At 34.0% G+C, this 22,326-nt stretch overlaps 1 protein-coding gene across 1 annotated transcript; it reads left to right on the plus strand.

Annotated features, from left to right (window-relative positions):
- The first annotated feature begins 265 nt into the window (after positions 1-265).
- LOC134266771 (uncharacterized) lies at positions 266-863 on the plus strand. The gene is made up of 2 exons (XM_062748995.1): positions 266-560; positions 667-863. The coding sequence occupies exons 1-2, from the start codon at positions 266-268 to the stop codon at positions 861-863; spliced, it is 492 nt and encodes a 163-aa protein (XP_062604979.1).
- Positions 864-22,326: the final 21,463 nt, after the last annotated feature.

The raw sequence follows: 22,326 nt of genomic DNA on the forward strand, positions 1-22,326 counted from the left end.
GCTTTCCTGATGTTCCAATTTTAGTTGCTCTCAATATTTTCAATCCCTGCCACATTCCTGATAAGGACAGTGAAAGCTTCAGTTCATATGGTGACGATGCTGTCGAAATTATTCACCAGCAGTTTCTCTCAGAAGGTTGCACCCAGTCCCTTGCTGAAGTAAAAGCAGAATGGCACCTGATGAAATATCATATTGCAGAAAAAAAAAATGTCAAATACCTGCATCAGATGATTTTACTCCTTTGGAATGGTGTTTGAGTGAAATTATGAAGCATAAAAACGAATATAATTACATGTGCCCCTACCTTACAAAAGTTGTAGAATTGGTACTTGCAATGCCACTTTCTAATGCATGGCCAGATAGAGGTGCCTCAAAAGTAAAAATCATTAAAACTGATCTCAGAAACAGACTAAAAAATGATATGTTAAATGGATTACTACATGTTGCTGTCAATGGTCCAGAGTTGTGCACAGAGAAGTGTGATGGTTTAGTTTCTGATGCAGTTGACATGTGGATCTCTTCCAAGAAAAGGAGGAAGATTCCTTCCAGTAGGACTTCAGGTAAATTTTTTTCCAGTAGAATTGGTAAAAAAAAGATAATGATAATTTTGATATCTAAATTCATTTAATTTGAGACCTTTCTTAGATTTCAAATTAAATTTAATAGGTACAGGAGAAGATAGCAGGAAAACATATATGGAGGCAGAAGTCCAGACTGAGTCCGAACCAGTATTACATGTATCACATGGCACAGATGTTGATGAAGAAGAAGAAGCTGATGATGTTGGATCAACCTGTGACGATGAACATGAAAAAGACAAACTTTTTGAAAATACTCTTCTACAATTAAAAATAGCAAAATAATCTCAGGGAAGCAGAGGAGTATAGAAAAAAAATTCAGTGTTGATAGTGAATCTGATTGGAATTCAGATGATGACTTTTAATTCTAAAATTCCTTAATTTGTGTAATGCATGCACAGGAAATTAAAAAATATAATTTTGATGGTTGTTTTCATTAAAGGCTGATTTTAAAATACACAGGCATGTGAAAGGGAGTAAATAATATTCCTTACAAAAATTAAGCACAGACTGCACATTTAATATTTTTTATTAGCTCTAAATTGGTAATGAGGAAAAAAAAATAATTTGAATCTTTTCAAATTGGTGAATAGAGAATCTTCAAAATGGCACCATTTAAGATCAAGTTAAGCAGTTTTTAGTGGTAAACATTTGATAAAAATTGCACTTTTTGATGGCCTTAGAGGCAGGAAAAGTAGCTTCAAAAATGATTAATTTCGTTTTCGGAGGGGGGGTTCGCCCCCCTGGGCCCCCCACCAGGGCTCTGCCCTGGACCCGCTGGGGGCCTAAGGCGGCCCCCAGACCCCTCGCCGATAATGGGTTTCCTGCTGTTCTTAAATTATTTCCTGCTATTCCAAAACCTAATGAAATCACTGCTGACTTATATATCGTCTATAAAACAGGTATACAGTAGAAATTCAAGCCAGTCTTACTTGATATAGATGGTTTAGGTATAATTAAAGAATTCTAGAAGGAAAAATTGTCAAAAATAATTATTTTGAAATAGTTATGAGCATCAGTGCTGAGTGTCGCTCTTCAAAATGGCAGTTTCCTATTTTCTCACACCTGTCTTGTATATCCTCTGTAAAACAGGTATACAGTAAAATTTTAAGCCGGTTTCAGTTGATATAGATGATTTAGGTATGATTTAATAATTCTAGAGGAAAAAATCGTAGAAAATAATTATTTTGAATTAGTTACGACCATCAGAAATGGCAGTTTCTTACTTTCTCACACCTGACTTATATATCGTCTATAAAACAGGTATACAGTAAAAATTCAAGCCAGTCTTACTTGATATAGATGGTTTAGGTATAATTAAAGAATTCTAGAAGGAAAAATTGTCAAAAATAATTATTTTGAAATAGTTATGAGCATCAGTGCTGAGTGTCGCTCTCCAAAATGACAGTTTCCTATTTTCTCACACATGTCTTGTATATCGTCTGTAAAACAGGTATACAGTAAAATTTCAAGCCGGTTTCAGTTGATTTAGATGATTTAGGTATGATTTAATACTTCTAAAGGAAAAATCGTAGAAAATAATTATTTTGAATTAGTTACGAGCATCAGGGAAAACTGTCGCTCTCTAAAATGGCAGTTTCCTATTTTCTCACACCTGACTTATATATCGTCTATAAAACAGGTATACAGTAAAATTTTAAGCCGGTTTCAGTTGATATAGATGATTTAGGTATGATTTAATAATTCTAGAGGAAAAAATCGTAGAAAATAATTATTTTGAATTACTTACGAGCATCAGGGAAAACTGTCGCTCCCTAAAATGGCAGTTTCCTATTTTCTCACACCTGTCTTGTATATCGTCTATAAAACAGGTAAACAGCAAAAATTCAAGCCAGTCTTACTTGATATATATATATATATATGGTTTAGGTATAATTTAAGAATTCTAGAAGAAAAAAAATGTCGAAAATAATTATTTTGAAATAGTTATGAGCATCAATGCTGAGTGTCGCTCTTCAAAATGGCAGTTTCCTATTTTCTCACACCTGTCTTGTATATCCTCTGTAAAACAGGTATACAGTCAAATTCCAAGCCGGTTTCAGTTGATATAGATTATTTAGGAATAATTGAATATTCTAGATGAAAAAAAATGTCGAAAATAATTATTTTGAAATAGTTATGAGCATCAATTTTGAGTGTCGCTCTTCAAAATGGCAGTTTCCTATTTTCTCACACCTTACTTATATATCGTCTGTAAAACAGGTATACAGTAAAATTTCAAGGCAGTCTTACTTGATATAGATGGTTTAGGTATAAGTCAATAATTCTAGAGGAAAAAATCGTCGGAAATAATTATTCTGAATTAGTTATGAGCATCAGGGATAAGTGTCGCTCTTCAAAATGGCAGTTTCATATTTAGGGGAATTTCAGACTTTGCACACCGGCGTTATAATACACAAAATAATTCAGTTGATCATCTTGATAAATTACATTTCCCAAGCTTTCTTGGAAGGAAAGATATATTCCTTATCAACAGATTTGAGGCCCAGTTCAGTAAATCTGCACAATTTTTAAGCAAATCTGCAAATTAGGGAACTTGTAATTTTTCTGCACTACTTTCTTCTCCTACCGATTCTAAAAATAATAAGTGGGATATAGTACACAACATACTGGTATTCCTAGGCATGTGAATTATTGATACTTGTATTATATAATTTAATGTTATATCATTTCAAACCCGGTATTCTTCCCGTTTCATTTATTGAGTTGCATTCCTGATATATATCTTACTATATTGATATCGATTATTTTTATTGAATATGGTATAAATTTAATACCTTGTAAAATGAACGATGTATAGTCTGCAGCGTGTTGTAGGATTTTTATTCTCTAAGCACGGGTTCTTTAGTAAAGCGTATTAATTCTGGCGAATTGTGAATCTTTTTCGACATTGTTTCCACTATAAATAAATAAATGGATCAGTGTTGAGACTGGACACCCTTGTGTCATTTTGCATTTCTGCCCATCTGTTACACTTTCTTTCGAGCTTGTGCTGACATTTTACATAGCAATTCCCTATACATGTACGGCCTGAAGATTTTTTTTAGATAGATATAATGCATTCCAGTAAAATGCATTATTTTTATTTTGAATCTGTGTTCCTCTAAAAATTGACGCTTTCTAAATATGCTGCATCTGAATCTTGCACACTAGTAGCATAAGAAGAAAAATGGGCGACCGGTAAAGCAGGTGTACCCCAGTCTTCAATTGCAAGAGGTTTTAATCTTACTCACAGCACCATATGTTACGCACAGCAACTATAAAATATAAAAATGCAACACCAAATTAAATGTTCGCAAAAATACGAGATACCACATGTAATATCAGCAGCAAAGAATCACTTCAGACATTTACTAGTACGTAAAAGTGAATGTAAACAGTGACGTCATCTACAGCATGAATTATCCCTAAACTGCAAAGACCATCTAACAATACCCTTTTCAACTGACTAAGACTTATTGCAAAAGGATGATCCATGCCAGTGTTCTGGTCCCACAGCACCCCATGCAAATATCTACTTCAAAGATCTCAGATCACAGCATCACCATTGAACATTTTGGTGTAGCTAGTCCCAGAATGTTTATCAGAGAGCCTGTTATTGAAGTGCTAGGGTTTCGTAAATGAACATTAGACAGAAAACTGCCTCCAGGACGTAAAAGAAATTGGTGGTGGTAGTTTAGTGGAATGAAAAACGGTATTACACAAGAGTAAGACTGATTTGGTTCGTATTTAAAGGTCTTTGATGGTAAAAGGTACTCTAACTATGTTCTACCTGAACACGCCTATTCAATTTTGCAATGACAACCTCATTCTTGCAAAACAACAGAAACCTGATTCTGCAATTGTCACATCGAGATTTAAACCTAACTAAGCAGCATTAGACAAAACGGATTGACATGATCCATTTGCCAAAGACAATCACATCCCTAGACGCTGCAACAGCTGACTAAAGCTCTACATTTGGAGAGGGAGAGTATTCCTATAGAGTTTTTATAACACACATTACCCTTTGACTGTAGATTTCAACTTGCCTGTGAACTACCCCCTAACTGCAGACTCCACTTTGACTATAAAGAACCCCCCTGACTGTAGACTCCACCTTGACTATGAACTATCCCTTGACTGTGAACCACCCCCTGATCGTGAACTTCCCCCTGACTGTAGACTCCAACTTGACTATAAACAACTCCAACCTGTAGACTCCACCTTAATTGTGAACTATCCCTTGACTACCCACTGACTGTAGTTTCCACATTGACTATGAACCACCCCTTGACTGTAGACTCCATCTTAATTATGAAGTATCCTCAAACTGTAGACTCCAATTTGACTGTGAACTACCCACTGACTGTAGACTCCATCTTGACTGTGAACTACCCCTGACTGTAGACCCTACCTAAGCTGTGGACTACCCCCTGACTGCACACCCCACCTTGACTATGAACAACCGTCTGACTGAAGACTCTACCTTCACTATAAACAACCCCCTGACTGTACACTCCAATTGACTATGATCAACCCCAAACTGTAGACTCCACCTTGATTGTGAACTACCCCTTGACTGTGAACTACCCACTGATTGTAGACTCTACCTTGACTATCAACTAACCCTTTACTGTAGACTCCACCTTAACTATGAAGAGCAGTAAAACTCGATTAGTACGAACACGGATATTGCTTAGTTATCTTGGATCCCCAGCTATAAATTTAACGAATTCCTTATACAGATATACAGATATAACGAATTATGGATATAATGAAGTTATTTCATAGTTCCCAGTGTCTTCGCTATAACCGAGTTTAACTGTATCCCCAAACTGTAGACTCCAATTTGACTGTGAAATACCCCCTGAATACACACTCCACCTTGACTATGAACTACCCCTGACTGTAGTCTCCACCTTCACTATGAACAACTCCATGACTGCAGACTCCACCTTGACTGTGAACTAACACCTGACTGTAGACTCCACCTTGACTGTGAACTAACACCTGACTGTAGACTCTACCTTGACTGTGAACTAACACCTGACTGCAGACCCCACCTTGACTGTGAACTAACACCTGACTGTAGACTCCACCTTGACTATGAACAATCCCCTGACTGTAGACTCCATCTTGACTGTGAAGTTTTTATCATATACATTGCCCTCTGACTGTAGATTTGAACTTGACTGTGAACTACCCACTGACTGTACACTCCACCTTGACTATGAACTACCCCTGACTGTACACTCCAAACTGTAGACTTCCTTAATTGTGAACTATTCCTTGACTATGAACTACCCTTTGACTATAGACTCCACCTTGACTATGAACTACCCCTTGAACCTTCACTGTAGACTCCACCTTGACTATGAACTTCTCCTGACCGTAGACTCCACCTTGACTATTAACTACCCCTTGAACCTTTAGTGTAAATTCCACCTGTATTGTGAACTACCCACTGACTGTAGACTCCACCTTGACTATGAACTACCCATGAAAGTTGACTGTACACTCCACCTTAATTATGAACTTCCCCTGACTGCAGACTCCATAGATGCCACCTTGACTATGAACTACTCTCTTGAACCTTGACTGTACACTCCACCTTGACTATGAACTACCCCTGACTGTACACTCCAAACTGTAGACTTTCTTAATTGTGAACTATCCATTGACTATGAACTACCCTTTGACTATAGACTCCACCTTGACTATGAACTACCCCTTGAACCTTGACTGTAGACTCCACCTTGACTATGAACTTCCCCTGACTGTAGACTCCACCTTGACTATGAACTACCCCTTGAACCTTGACTGTAGACTCCAACTTGACTATGAACTACCCCTTGAACCTTGACTGTAGACTCCACCTTGACTATGAACTACCCCTTGAACCTTGACTGTAGACTCCAACTTGACTATGAACTACCCCTTGAACCTTGACTGTAGACTCCACCTTGACTATGAACTACCCTATGAACATTGACTGTAGACTCCACCTTCATTATGAACTTCCCCTGACTGCAGACTCCATACATGCAACCTTGACTACGAACTACTCCCTTGAACCTTGACTGTACACTCCACCTTGACTATGAACTACCCCTGACTGTACACTCCAAACTGTAGACTTCCTTAATTGTGAACTATCCCTTGACTATGAACTACCCTTGAACCTTTACTGTAAATTACACCTTTATTGTGAACAACCTGTTGACTGTAGACTCCACCTTGACTATGAACTACCCCATAAACATTGACTGTAGACTCCACCTTGATTATGAACTTCCCCTGACTGTAGACTCATCTTCCCAAGTCAAGAGTTTCTGATCCGCTCCACATAAACCCTTGACCGAATAGGAGAAGTTTGACGGGGTTAACTGTCACGCCATCTAGTGAGATTACATATTTTGAACTCTCCTGACCTCTGCTATTAGCCAATCAGAGTAAACGAATTCAACAGCGAATTCGAGATAATATTGGTAGTCGGTAATAAATTCAATATAACTCAACTACAAAACGGAGACAAACCTTTAAAGGGGCTATCTAATGAAAAACACGTTATCCTTGGGACTAAAACTGACGTGTTTTTCTGTTTACGATGTAATTTCAGTTTAAATAACACAATGTTTTTGATTGGTCCATGAAAACTTGCATGAGGCCATTCAGAGAACGCATTTCTAACCCCGTCAAACTTAGCCTATTCTGTCAAGGGTTTATGTGGAGCGGAGCGCGGATCAGAAACTCTTGACTTGGGAAGATGCTGTAGACTTCATAGACTCCACCTTGATTATAAAATACCCCTTGAAACTTGACTGTACACTCCACCTTGACTATGAACTTCTCCTGACTGTAGACTCCACCTTGACTATGAACTACCCCTTGAACCTTTAGTGTAAATTCCACCTGTATTGTAAACTACCCACTGACTGTAGACTCCACCTTGACTATGAACTACCCCTTGAACCTTGACTGTAGACTCCACCTTGACTATGAACTACCCCTGACTGTACACTCCAAACTGTAGACTTCCTTAATTGTGAACTTTCCCTTGACTATGAACTACCCTTTGACTATAGACTCCACCTTGACTATGAACTACCCCTTGAACCTTGACTGTAGACTCCACCTTGACTATGAACTTCCCCTGACTGTAGACTCCACCTTGACTATTAACTACCCCTTGAACCTTGACTGTAGACTCCAACTTGACTATTAACTACCCCTTGAACCTTGACTGTAGACTCCACCTTGACAATGAACTACCCCATGAACCTTGACTGTAGACTCCACCTTCATTATGAACTTCCCCTGACTGTTGACTCCATAGATGCCACCTTGACTATGAACTACACCCTTGAACCTTGACTGTACACTCCACCTTGACTATGAACTACCCCTGACTGTACACTCCAAACTGTAGACTTCCTTAATTGTGAACTATCCCTTGACTATGAACTACCCTTTGACTATAGACTCCCCCTTGACTATGAAATGCCCCTTGAACCTTGACTGTAGACTCAACCTTGACTATGAACTTCCCCTGACTGTAGACTCCACCTTGACTAAGAACAACCCTTTGAACCTTTACTGTAAATTCCACCTTTATTGTGAACTACCTGCTGACTGTAGACTCCACCTTGACTATGAACTACCCCTTGAACCTTGACTGTACACTCCACCTAGACTATGAACTACCCCTTGAACCTTTACTGTAAATTCCACCTTTATTGTGAACTACCTGTTGATTGTAGACTCCACCTTGACTATGAACTACCCCATGAACATTGACTGTAGACTCCACCTTGATTATGAACTTCCCCTGACTGTAGACTTCATAGACTCCACCTTGATTATGAACTACCCCTTGAACCTTGACTGTACACTCCACCTTGACTATGAACTACCCCTGACTGTACACTCCAAACTTTAGACTTCCTTAATTGTGAACTAACACTTGACTATGAACTACCCTTTGACTATAGACTCCACCTTGACTATGAACTACTCCTTGAAGCTTGACTGTAGACTCCACCTTGACTATGAACTTCCCCTGACTGTAGACTCCACCTTGACTATGAACTACCCTTTAAACCGTTACTGTAAATTCCACCTTTATTGTGAACTACCCACTGACTGTAGACTCCACATTGACTATGATCTACCCCTTGAACCTTGACTGTGGACTCCACCTTGACATTGAACTACCCCATGAACCTTGACTGTAGACTCCACCTTGATTATGAACTTCCCCTGACTGTAGACTCCATAGACTTCACCTTGACTATGAACTACCACTTGAACCTTGACTGTACACTCCACCTAGACTATGAACTACCCTTAAACCTTGACTGTAAACTCCACCTTGACTATGAACTTCCCCTGACTGTAGAATCCGCCTTGACTATGAATAACCCCCTTTGTGTGAGGGGTCTTTTTTGTCCCAACACCTATTGCAACACAAGACCTCAATGCATGCTGTCTCATCCAAAGGAGCAGTCTCCACGTCCAACAGTGCGATTTGAAACCACAACATCAGAACTAACCCCTTACTGGGCAACTCTAGAAAATTTTAACCACTGCACCACGCATGCGACAGCACAGCAATTTAGAAGATCCATAAACTAACTCAAAAAAAAAACTTAAATTGTTGCCCAAAAGCAAGAAGTCGCCCGCGTGGCGCAGTGGTTAGAGCGTCTGCTCTAGAGTCGCGAAGTAAGTAGTCAATCCTTACATCGCGGGCTCGAATCCCACTGCGGGACATGGAGGCCGGTCATTCGGATGAGACCGTATAAACCGAGGCCCCGTGTCGCCGTAGGTGCTGGTACGAAAAAGATCCCTCCCTGCTCAATGGCCCTTAGTGCCGAGTAAAGGACAAAATTTGCAGCTCTCCACCGGCAAATGGTGGCGTCTCCATATGAGTGAAAAATTCATGAGAGGGACGTTAAACAATATACAATCAATCAATCAAAAGCAAGAAAAATAGTATCACTAGGACCATCAAAATAATTGGTCTAGTATCTGTCTATTTATCATAATTATCATGAAACTATTAACAATAAAATATACTTTACATGCATTTCATACTCTATACTATACCTACTGTCCTATCTGGTCATACTGGCCTATCTTGGCCTTTGAAGAACATTAAAAAAGGTATTTTTTGCTCATTTTTAATCACTTATTATTTACAAGTCTACCTATCATTAAATCACTGAAAGTTCTATTTGTGTAATAAAAAAGTGTTCTTGTGCAGTTCTCTTATTCTATAAACCTTTCAAATACATGTATATTATTGTCCCTGCCTTTGCAAAAGTGGGGGGGGGGGGGGCAATATAAATCTCATCCATCTGTACTTCTGTCAATCTGTAGTTCTGTCCATCACAAAAACTTTAAATTTGGTCATAATAGTAAGATTCTCAGCCAACCTTGGTCTTTCAGTCAGTTGATGTAACCTAATTAGCGTCTGAAACTTACACAGCTTTTCATTCATGGCTGAAATATAGATTTCGGCAAACATCAACAAGTTTAGAGATAATACAATGAAAGTTTGTTGTACGGCAAGTGGTGGGGCTTAGTCACATTTGGTGATGTGCCATATACCCTGGAACTAAAAGTGAGAGCCTGCCAGGGATGATCCTGGGTTGGGGTCTTTAAACCAAGACCTTTAAGAAGGGAGGAATGTGGCAGTCAGCCCAGTTAGATTGCCAGTGACCGTATAGCTCAGTTGGTTATTTGAGACCTGACCGGAGATTCAGGGGGCCACGGTTTCAATCTCAGTCTGATCTGCATTGTTTTTCTCCTCTCCCATAAAAGGAAAAGATCCGAAGGGGACACCAGATCATCAGAGTGAAATTACTCCTACTCTCAGCATAGCTCTATTAACAATACTCATTTTCTTATACTTGTATTGTCTTCACTTTTTTATAGAATAATGTTTAGCAAAAAGTATAATAAATGTTAGTAAAGTAAGAAAAAATGTATGTTAAGAGAAATTTTATTTGATCAAGCCATTCAATTGAATTTTAGGTTGAAATGTAATTTCTTGAATATCTTAAACAATTGTCAATCTGTCATTAAACACTTACAACATGTGTGCAAACTAATGAATTATTTGGATTTTATAGTACCAGGTAATTTAAAATGGATTTCAAATTTAATTTAAAGTGTAAAAAAAATAGATAGGTCAATTTTCCCCAAATTCATTTTCTCTGATACTTTGATCTTTTGCTCTAGCTAGCATACAAAATCTCTTCTTTAAATGATATGAAAGAAATTCAATCACACATTTTTGTCCACATAGTTTGAAATACGGCCTGTTAGACACATAAAGTTATCTCACGAGAAATTGTATAATTCAATTTTTACAAAAAAATCAACAGAATGATTCCAATGGGTCCCAAAATAAATTGTGTCAAATTAAGGAAAATTGAACTTATAGTGTTAGATATTTCATCACAATATTTTACTTTTTATCTTTAACCTCTTGATATGACATTGACCTTTACAGTACATTAAACATCTCGTAATATATGTGTCCAAATATCAGCCCTCTACTATATATATGGAACATAAGTTACACGGCATTTTATAACAGACTTACAGTCTGTACTGCATTTAAACAGCATTAAGCCATTCTAAAATGTAAGCTACCAAGTGACCAATACATGTATATAGAATTCTCTGATTTTTTCCCCACAAAATATGTCAATTTTTTTGCTAAGTAAGTAGCGCATAAAATATCTATTAATACTAAGTGATTTTTTCGTCAAATACTGGGCAAGTTCTTTTAATTGAGAGTTGTCTTACTGGTAGCTTGTCTATCCCAACATTGACAATTTTTCAGTGACATTGCATCTTACTGAACGGTGTGTTGATTTACCCAAATGGAGCCAAAGATGACTCAAATGGACTTCTGTAGACTTTATATCAAAACTAAAATGCATGTATATATATATAAAAATAATTATTTATTTTTGCATTTAGATATTTATATTGTTGAATATTCAGAATAATGGCTATTGAAATAAATGTGTTTTATGTTTATGACAAACATTCAAATTATTGTATTTTTTATTCATTACAATTAAGCAAATTATTTTAAAATATATGAGTTAACCAATCAGAAAATTTCACAAAGTTATATTCTTTTTTAGTAAATCAGTCACGTAGCAACAGGGGGCCGGGGGCTTGCTCCACCACTATTTTCCAGACATAACTTTAAGTTTTACTGAATTAAAAATGTTCATTGAAAGCCCCCCTCCACCACACACACTTTCAAAAAAAAGATGCTATATCACTATAAATGATATTACTATTTTATCATAATTAAGTCCCTTTGCTTAAATCGACGGAATTTACTGAATGTCACCTATCATGGATCATCATTGAACATATAATGAATCAATGTGAACAGAACTCATCCAACCAAAAACTATATGATGAAAAATGATTAAAACTGCTCAGTTTTTAATTTATGACAGAGAATGTTAACACCTAAACATTCATAGGGAAAATCCACATTAGTCTTTGTGTACAAGAAAAAAAAAAACTTTTCAGCATGATTATAGACACATTAAAACCACAATAAATAGAGGAAATTCGCGTCACAACTTTATTTGAAGTATTTTATACTGGTTGCAAGTGGCGAGACCATAATTTAACCTTACTTGTGTCTAACATTACATTTATCGGCAAAACAAACGATAATTATTTTTATTTTATCTTGTTAAAATACTGTTTTACTTACAATAGATCGGTTTTGATTGCGAGTTTACTAATCATAATTTGTTCTCTCGAGTGCAAACAGCTGATTAAGTTGGATGCCTATCTCGATGTTTAAAAACATTAAACAGTTTATAGTACACTTCTGCTGTAGCTTTTTCTTCCCAAATAGTTTTTTTTCAGTCAATTAATAAATATCTAATTAAATTAGTCATATATTGCACTTCTTCTTATGTAATTTTAGAGATGAAGTATCACATGAAAGCCCAGATCAGATGCCGATCGCGATGCAATAGCGTCGAATGTCAAACACTTATTTTTCAAGATTTTGCTGAAAATATAAAAAAAAACAGAATTCTTTAACAGTCTTGGAACGTTATTACTTCGATTTTACTTCATTTTAAACACTAATTGCGTCTATATGAGGCGATAACAACTTTCTCTGGGTCAAATTATACGAGTGTCGAATTGCACGGCTACTGCTTTTTTCAGAGCGACACTGAGCACTAGCGACAGTTTTCACTGGTACATCTGTATCCTGAAAATACGAGAATGACTACACGTTATTGTCAAAACAAACAACTGACTAACAAATTATAATTTATATTTTTTTTTACTATCCAGGGATAAAATAGGGGGGAAAAGGCCGTCTAGTGATTTTTGTGTATTATTCAATAAATAAATAAATAAATAAATAAATAAATAAATAAATAAATAATAAAGTTTTCTTCCGGCCAAAATATTTGAATTAAAAAAGAAAAGTTTATTTCCACCAAAACTCTCGTCTCTCTTTCACTTTGAACACCATCCTGAAAAAAAACTATATAATTATATGTACTTATATACATGACATATTTCATTTTTTTTTAATTGCTGTTATCATGAATTTAATGAAATGTGTTTGTTTTTTTCTTCTTCTTTTTTGTTTGTTTGTTTGTTTGTTTTTTTAAATATGAACCATGATATACTTTAGGTATATACATTTAGGCACTTTTATAGTTGTCATTGTTACACGGCGTACGTATAACTTCATAATTATCTGTTACAATTAAACAGGATTTTATCTCAATGGACGAAAAGCTACAAAGTTCAAATATATAATGTAATAAATCAAAATGTAAATGCTATAAATACACGCTTTTGTTCCATGTAACACCTAATAACTTTTTATTCGCACCCGGAAGCTTTCCGCGTGTATATATATATATATATATATATATATATATATATATATATATATATATATATATATATATATATATATATATATATATATATATATATATATATATATATATATATATATATATATATATTTGATCCTACTTTATGGCATCTTTAGACACGTGTTTATAAAAAAAAAATTGCCTTCGGACATTGATCATCAACACAAAGAAAACAAAAAAATTACAGTGACAGTTAAAAATTATCATTAAATCATTATTAACCTTTTCAATTACTCCAATATTGTGTATACATACAAATCGACAAACATGATATATTATAATTGTTGCTGGAAATGCATCTATAGTAATGTTGCACGTTTTTAAAAGCATTATTTTTTTGTTTGTATTAGATTTTTTAAAAAAATTTCTCAACCTTAAAGGAAAAAATCGGAGTACTTCCTATATAAGACTTTCCATATGGACCCAGATCCTTTTTAACTTATTAAAATAAAATCAAACTAATTTTAAAAATCTGTCCATTTGATCCCCTCGCATGTATACATTGCTACAGAAGAACTAGACATCAATTTAAAGGATAATATATGTTTTCCCAAAATATAAATATTAATTGCAAAAGTTTCTTGAGATAATTCCCAGCAGCAGGAAAGAAAGTTTTAAACACAGACAGAAAATATGAATTGACAACCTTGATCTTATACCTTTTTGACCTCAAAATCAATTGGGATCTTTCTTATAGGCCACAGGGCCGGGAGTTGTGGTATACAATTTCACTGCTAAAGCTCATAGGCTTCTCGGGATATCGCACGGAAAGGAAAGTGTTAAGACAGACATACTTTTTGAATTTTTTGACCTTGTCATTTGACCTTTTGATCTCAAAAGGTTTCCTGAGATGACACGTGGAAAGAGAGTGTTACAGACAGACAGAACCACAGCTGGACGGACGGACTGAAATACTAGTAAATATCTATCATTTTGAACAGGGGACAAGAAAAAGTTTACAGGATAACGTATCTAATACTGAGGGATTGTGGGTGCATGAAGTTGGGTGCAGGGTCGGTCGAGTAGATGTTACAGTTAATATATATTGAAATTTTTGTTGAGAAAATGTATTATACATAAAATAAATATTCAGAAAATTCATTTGAAAACAGATTTAGAAATTATAAGGTTCTACAACACAGTACAATCATGTTGTACATAAAATTTGAATTTATTAGGGGGAAGTAATTAATGCAAAATTTACATGTTGTAATTTTGTATTTATACCTCCCCCTAGTAATTTCAAAATTTACAACATGATAGTGACATTTAACTGTACTACTTTGTAAGGGTGGAAGGAAGGGACATATAATTGGCGAATTATGAAATTAATGAAGTATATATATATATGAATCCGATCCAGCTATTCTCTGTTTATTCCTGCGTCTACCCGTACCAAAATTTCATCGCAGTTTTCTACTCAACACTTGAATCCCCTTCACCCAAGGATGCTTTGTGGCAAGTTTGGTTGAAATTGACCAAGCAGTTCTTGAGAAGAAGTAGAAAATGTGAAAAGTTTACAGACAGACAGACAGACGGACGCCGGACAAAACGTGATCAGAAAAGCTCACTTGAGATACATGACATTTTCGCACATTCTTTTTTTGCTTTGATATGGGGGGATAAATTTTTTTTTATGGGAATCCGATATCATTTTTCTTTTTATCCCTGTGTCTGTTCAATAAACTCAGACGAGGGCGTATATATACTGTATATATTATACAGGTAAACTCAAATGAACAGGTATACTAGTACTCACATATAAGTATTTAGATATTACTGGTGAGCACTGGCTCACAACATTTTGTTTGAAGATAAAACGCAAAAAAAATAAATAAATAAATAAAAGTGCTTTGAAAAAAAGTTTCTTTTCAATGTGCGGTAATATCGAAAAAATGTGCACGAATTGATCAATATTCTAACGAATCAGATACCATTATTATTGCAAAAAATAAAATAAAATTAAAAAAAAACCAAGAAAAACAAACAAACAAAAAAACCCCCAAAAAACTTTGGGGAACAAAGCTCCCTCCCATCCACCCCACCCCCGGTTCCGACCAAGTCCAAATTCTTAGGGTCAATAAAAATAATTTTCATGATTTGCTGATATTTTGTAGTTATTAGATAAACATGAAAAATGTTTATTCCGCGCACAATAGGATGGCCCTCTTTAAAAACATAATGGATTCCACATGTATGGCACGCCAAATTCACAAAAATGAGATAAACCTAGTTTTACAATTGATAAACTAGGTTTATCGACTGTAAACTATAGTTTAAAAACCGTAAACTATAGTTAACGATTCGTTAAGTAAAGTTTTTATCTGTAAAACTATATTTAACGGTTGTTAACTATAGTTTACGAATGCTAATCTTAGTTAATCTGTCTGTAATAAGCGTTAAAAATAGATTTTGTTGATAAACATAGATTCACGTTTGTAAACTATAGTTTACAATCGTAAACTATAGGTAAGAGTTATTAAATCATAGTTTCACAAATCGTGAAACTATATTTATCAGATCGTTAGCTATAGTTAACAGTTTGTAAACTATAGTTTACATATTGTGAAACTGTATTTATCAGATAATCTATGTTTTGCAATTTCAAATGATTGTTTTCGGTGTTAAGTATAGTTCTACGGTTGTGAAACATAGATTATCGCGTTAACTATGGTTTACAGATGTAAAATATAGATTAACGTTGTTAATAATAGTTTACAGTCCGATCTCTTCGTAAATGCGTTTTTTTTTATTTCGAATTAGCATAAACAGAAATGTTAAGGAAATATTTACTGTGCAATGCTGATTCACCTTAAACAGTTTGTGGAGTCGGATCACGTAAGGCAAAATATTTGATAGGTGACAATGTGTAAATACAGCGCTATAAAATAACACAGCTTTTAAATTCAGACCTCAAATAAGAACCCCTCCTCCTGAATATAATAAGAGGATTGAAAGAAATCTGAGAAACATCTTAATTTTGGGGGCCAAGAATTTAAATGCTGTATTTTGTCAATGTAATATAGAACCTTCAGAAATCTATTTTTTAACCTGATGCACACAACTTATGTAGAAATGCAATTTAAATCAGAAATTTTTAAATGGGTAAAATCGTTTTAATTAACTTTCTCAAGGGTTTTTTTTTTTCGCAAGATTGAACTACGATTATGTACCTATATCTTATTCTGACCCTCAAAGATGTACGGATATGTAATTTTCTTCAAACTAACAAGGTGAAAATATGTTAATTGAGCATGAAGATTTTATATTTACACGATGTAAAAACATTATTGTTACAGATATGTTAATAAGATATATTTGAGTAAAGAGTCCTGTATGAGTGTTGGATTTTATATCTGTTTAAAAGTCTTATGAAAATGTTGTTACAAATTCCCTTTAAATCTTTTGGTTTTTTTTTTCTTTAAGAAATATGTGGCACTTTATGAAATAGACGAAATGGTCTAAAGGAGATACTGTAAACCAGCTTTATTTGCGTCAATTCCGCAATTTGTCAGTTTGATTAATTTTCACAAATGAGGAAACATGCTTTTCAAATACAAAGCAAAATAAATACCCGTAGTTCGTGGCAATTTACTTTTACGACTCAAATAGGTTGCAAAAATCGCAAATATTTCTCGCACGGGAATAAAGAATGGTTTACATAATAATTATATATAAGTTCATACATCTTTTTTTCAAATTCATACATTTTTGATTAATTCAGATAGGAATATCTTGTTGTGTTAAGTCCAATTATATGGGATACAAAATTTGCTAACAATATCTAAATAGAGGTTGGTTCATTTTAAATGTATTCAAATGACAATGATGCTCTGTAATGAATCTTCTTTATAATAGAACTTCAAATTTAAACTTCAACAAATCAATACGCAGTATTGGGTTTCCTAGGGGAGAGTTTATTATACTGCTTCTATTCATATATTTAAAGAACATCTTTTAAAATAATTCTTCTTGTCGTGTTTTTCAATGCCATAGCACCTTGTTAAAGAACCATAGAATAGGCATTGCATGTATCAATTTTCTTGACATTGACAGGCCAAAGATTCAAAATAGGTCAAGCTACAATTTAAATTGTACACTTAGAATTCTGGTTGTACATTTATATTCTTTGTAAGTTTGATGTGTTATAACAGACAAGTATCAATATCGGGTAAATAATGCATGGTTAATTCAAGGCAATTTGTTAGGGTATGTTCACATTCACGTAAGCTTCAACTACTAGTATTTTGAAAATAATCTCTTTGGACCAAGAAGGCAATGCTTGTTAAGTAAATGAAAATACTTGCTTAAATGTACAAATTGCATGTTGATAACATAAACGGTCGGCGTTGACTTATCTAAATGTCGAGAACAACATTCAATTTTTACAAAAATTAATGAATATAACTAAGACCAGAAATTGTGTTGTATTTCCAAAGCAGAATATACATTTTTATACATTATAAACTTATCATTTTTTATTGTATTTGCCTCTTGTTTACTCTTCTTTGAATAAGAAAAAATTATGCATCTTTCAGACTCGTTTGCTTATTTTGCCTTAGACCTTAATATAGCACCTTTACAACTTTCATATTCATTAAGTTTCATCCGTATATAAATACCATCAGCAATGCATTATAGTACGCAGTACAGTTAAGGTGCGCAATGAAAATATTGACTAAATTTTGTATTTCAAAATGTATTCGTAATCGGGATGGCGATTATTTTTAGTACATTATTTTTATCGGATAATTGTAATTATGATTAATAACTACATATCAAGGACGATTATATTTTATACTTAGACTAGTCACGTGATGCAGCAGTCACGCGATTTAAGCACATTGACTTGAAGTATTGATGTTACATATAAACATCACTAGTGCAAGGGCATAACCAAGTTAAATTTCCAAGTTAAGTATATGAATATTTTCAACACGCAATGTAGTTTCTAAAAAGTGCTGCGATCCTGTCAAAATTCTGCAATTTCATTGTTAAAATTAAACTTGTATGACCGAATGCTGTATTTTTTGCTGGTCAGCGGCATGAAATATTGATATAATTAAATTGTTTTTAAGATTTCATCAGGATCGCAGCACTTTTCAGAGACCTTAATAGTTCTATAGTTGAAATGTAAAAGCTTACTTTGATCCATAGAGTGTATGCCCTTGCACTAGATCGATTTATTTAGACCCCTCACATTACCCTCGGATGTACTTGCATACAAATATACGGCAGTGTCAATGAAATACGTACTGTACAGAAAATATATTAATAAAATAGTGAAGGAGACATTAAATTCAAATTATTGGCCCATGGAATATCTGTAAATAATATTTTATTTAATCACAGAATACATATTTTGTTGAGAAAATATTACTTGATCTGTCTCTCACTGCATACAAACTACGTCACGTTGTAAGAAATGACGTCATATTGACAAGTGTATTGCAATCAGTGACTTGTTTATAACTTGTTATGTGGGATTTAACTAACGACAAAACAACACGCTGTAGTAAGTTTTAATGTAGTTTGATGATTTCTTACTGGTTAAATTAACAGATAAACTCATTTTGTGGTATTTTAAAGAAATGTTGTATGACGAATATTGTGTATGATGTCATAGTCAAGTTTTCCCGTACAAATTAGGCTCCGCCTCCTTATTGTAACCTTAACTGTGCTGCGTATGCTGTTTTTGATTCTAAAATATTTTCTATGCCTTTTTCTAGCTATATTCTGACTATAACGTTGTGATAGTTTTTTCACTTTGTACTTAGAATTATCCCACCAGACTACATGTAATACAGTAATAAAGATTTTTCTTTGTTTCTTTGTCAATGGAATATATGTAGATAACAAACAGTATTCAAACATACTTAAGTTATTTATATACGCACATGTATACACTATTGGCTACTAGTATTTAAAAAAAATAATTAATTCAACTGTTGCCGTAAAATAAACAGATTCAATAATTGAACTTCTGAGCGAATTAAACGATTTTGCGCATGATGATATCAATATCACATTCATCGAGATTTTATGTATGTTTGATATGCTCTTCATTCTTCATTTATATTCTAAGAACAGTTTTACTTGTATCAGTAATACTAATTTTCTTATCATTTTCATTGATTGTATATTTAAATAAATTAAACCACAAGGTATAGATGTGTTTAAAATTATGTAATCATTTACATCATTAATGGAAAATTAATTGGAATTATTAATTGATTAATTAATTAATTAATTATTGATTAAAATATTATTTGGGTAAATAATCAAATATTCATAGTTGTATATCAAATTTTAATTAGGTTATGATTACATAACCATTTAATGCAATTTACATCATTTTATGTCATTAAAATTGGGTTAATTAATAAAGTCATAGTAGTGGCAAAGTGCAACGTAACCTATTGTTTCTGTGTTTTGTATAAATATATGTATAAGATGGAGGGCTCAGGAGGTTAGGAGTGTTTAATTACATGAACGGAGGAAATGCATACTAATCGAATATACATGGAAGGATGAAATATTGGAATGTTGGGATTCGAACATTGTCTATTATGGATAAAAGAATTTTAAGGTTCCTTAAAATACTTTATGTATATTGATAATGTATTTCTTTCTCAAATGCTGGAGTTATCTCTCTTGCGGTATACTCCAGCTTAATTTCAATAGCATCTTCTTATATGGTAAGTTAGGCAAATGGCGCAAGGTGTGACCAATAGAATCGTTTCGCGGGAAACTGAGGGTGCGTCCCTTTAGACATAGCGTGGGTCGCCACTTTCTTTCAGGACGCCAGAGTATTAACTCACTGGAAAATTTTATACGATTTTTATCCACCTCTGCCCCTCCACCTTCCTTTTCTAATGAATAAACCCATATTTTATTTTGTTTCTGCTTGGCGGTTTCAGACCACAACGTATAGATGTGTTTAAAATTATGTAATCATTTACATCATTAATGGAAAATCGGAATTAAATATCATCTTGCATGAATAACGGACTGTTGGCTTTAAAATGCATTACTGAGTATGTGTGAAGTAGCCAAATTGACTATGTGAATAAACAAATAAAGTGTAAAATTTACAGATTAATGTTTAAAATTTACACTTTAAAGCGTAAAATTTACACTTCAAAGCGTAAAATGTACATATTAAAGTGTACATTTTACACTTTAAAGTGTAAATTTTACCCATTAAAGTGTAGAACTTAAAAAACGTAAAGTGTTTAAGTGGCACTAATACGCTTCCGTAGCAGAGACATATTTGTAGAACTGCGTAAACAAATGTATATTATATTGGTTAGCCAAACAATGACACGAAATATAATAATTTTGATGAGCTATTCAGAGATTCAAGCAGGAAAATGATATCAAGTTTTGGCTCGTGTCTAGCAATCTGTGAATCAAATAAAGCATCAAAACAAAAGTTAATTACAAAAATTTTATAAGTTCTTCCTCACATTCCTCAACTCTTCCACAAGCTCGTTTATCTACATTCTTTAATATTTCTTTCAATGTCCCATAATTATTAACTGAAAGTTTTCCATCCTCTTCTAGTTTGTTAAAGTCTTGAAGAACAGTGGTTGAAGCATACCTGGGTGCTGGGTAATGGATTTTAAAATATTGCTTCCATTTCACATAAACACGCCCTTCGTCAACACAAACGTCAAGATAGTCATTCACTAAGTCTGAAAGTAAGTTTCGGTGAAGTTCTTCTGCTGAATGCACCTTGATATCGCTACTTGTTTTTCCTTTGCCTTGAAGAAATTTATTAAAGCATTAAGAAAAACAAATTATCTTATTGATCTCTTTTAATTAAATGCAAACATTTTAGGAGCACAGTTCGTTTGAAGATATTTACATTATTAAGTTGACACTCTTATTGTTCCATCCATACTTCATATTTTATATTTTTAATTCCTATTTACATGTACTTAATTAAGAATTAATAGTTTCGGTATATATAAAACCGTTGCACAAATAGAAGAATCTATATATTAATGCAAGTGGTTGACTTTCACACTTCAATCACAAGTGAGTGTGAATAAAACAAATAATCAAAGCAGACTTAATTTCCAAATAAACCCTTAACTGGCATTTTTCTGCCAATAAGCAAAGTAAACACGGTTTTTATGAACTTAACCGGTAACAAATTACATCAATGAAAAAAATTTGCTTTAAGCGTAATTAATTTTTAAGTAAAGAGAGTTGTAATTAAATTCGTCAGCGTTAATGTCTGATTGTGAGAATACACTAATCAATTTTATGAAAGGTCTATAACAGCAAAATAATTCAATTGAGCTTCTTACCTTTCGGAGACTTGTTGCTGGGAACTGTTGACTTTCCCTAAAGTAATAAGAAACATAATCAATAATCACGTTTTGGATTTTTATATAAAAATTCACATTTTCCTTATCTATTCACAGAATAATAGAATCCATTATTTCTCTATAAATTATAAGCTTACCACTTTAAAATACAACACTTTGAAATTTCAAATTTACATTTTCAGAAAGCTTCAGAAAACTTTGGTTTATAATGTTCTATTTCATACTGCTATGGATTATTTAAGGTATTGTATTATAATCTTAACTAGTGCTAATTGTACCGGGGACCGTTACAGATGTTCCCCAAACGCTCCCCAACTCCCTTTTGGTGCCATATTCCCTGTAATCTCTATTAGATATGAAATACTTTATGGAATTTAGACTTAATCAAGGTCTTCCAAGAAAAATACAAAATATATCTAAAAATAGGCATTGCACACGAGTTCATGTGCG

Source organism: Saccostrea cucullata, unplaced genomic scaffold (genome assembly GCF_032062105.1).
Source record: "Saccostrea cucullata isolate Sc308-1 unplaced genomic scaffold, CSIRO_AGI_Scuc_v1 ctg2892, whole genome shotgun sequence".
Classification (NCBI taxonomy): domain Eukaryota; kingdom Metazoa; phylum Mollusca; class Bivalvia; order Ostreida; family Ostreidae; genus Saccostrea; species Saccostrea cuccullata.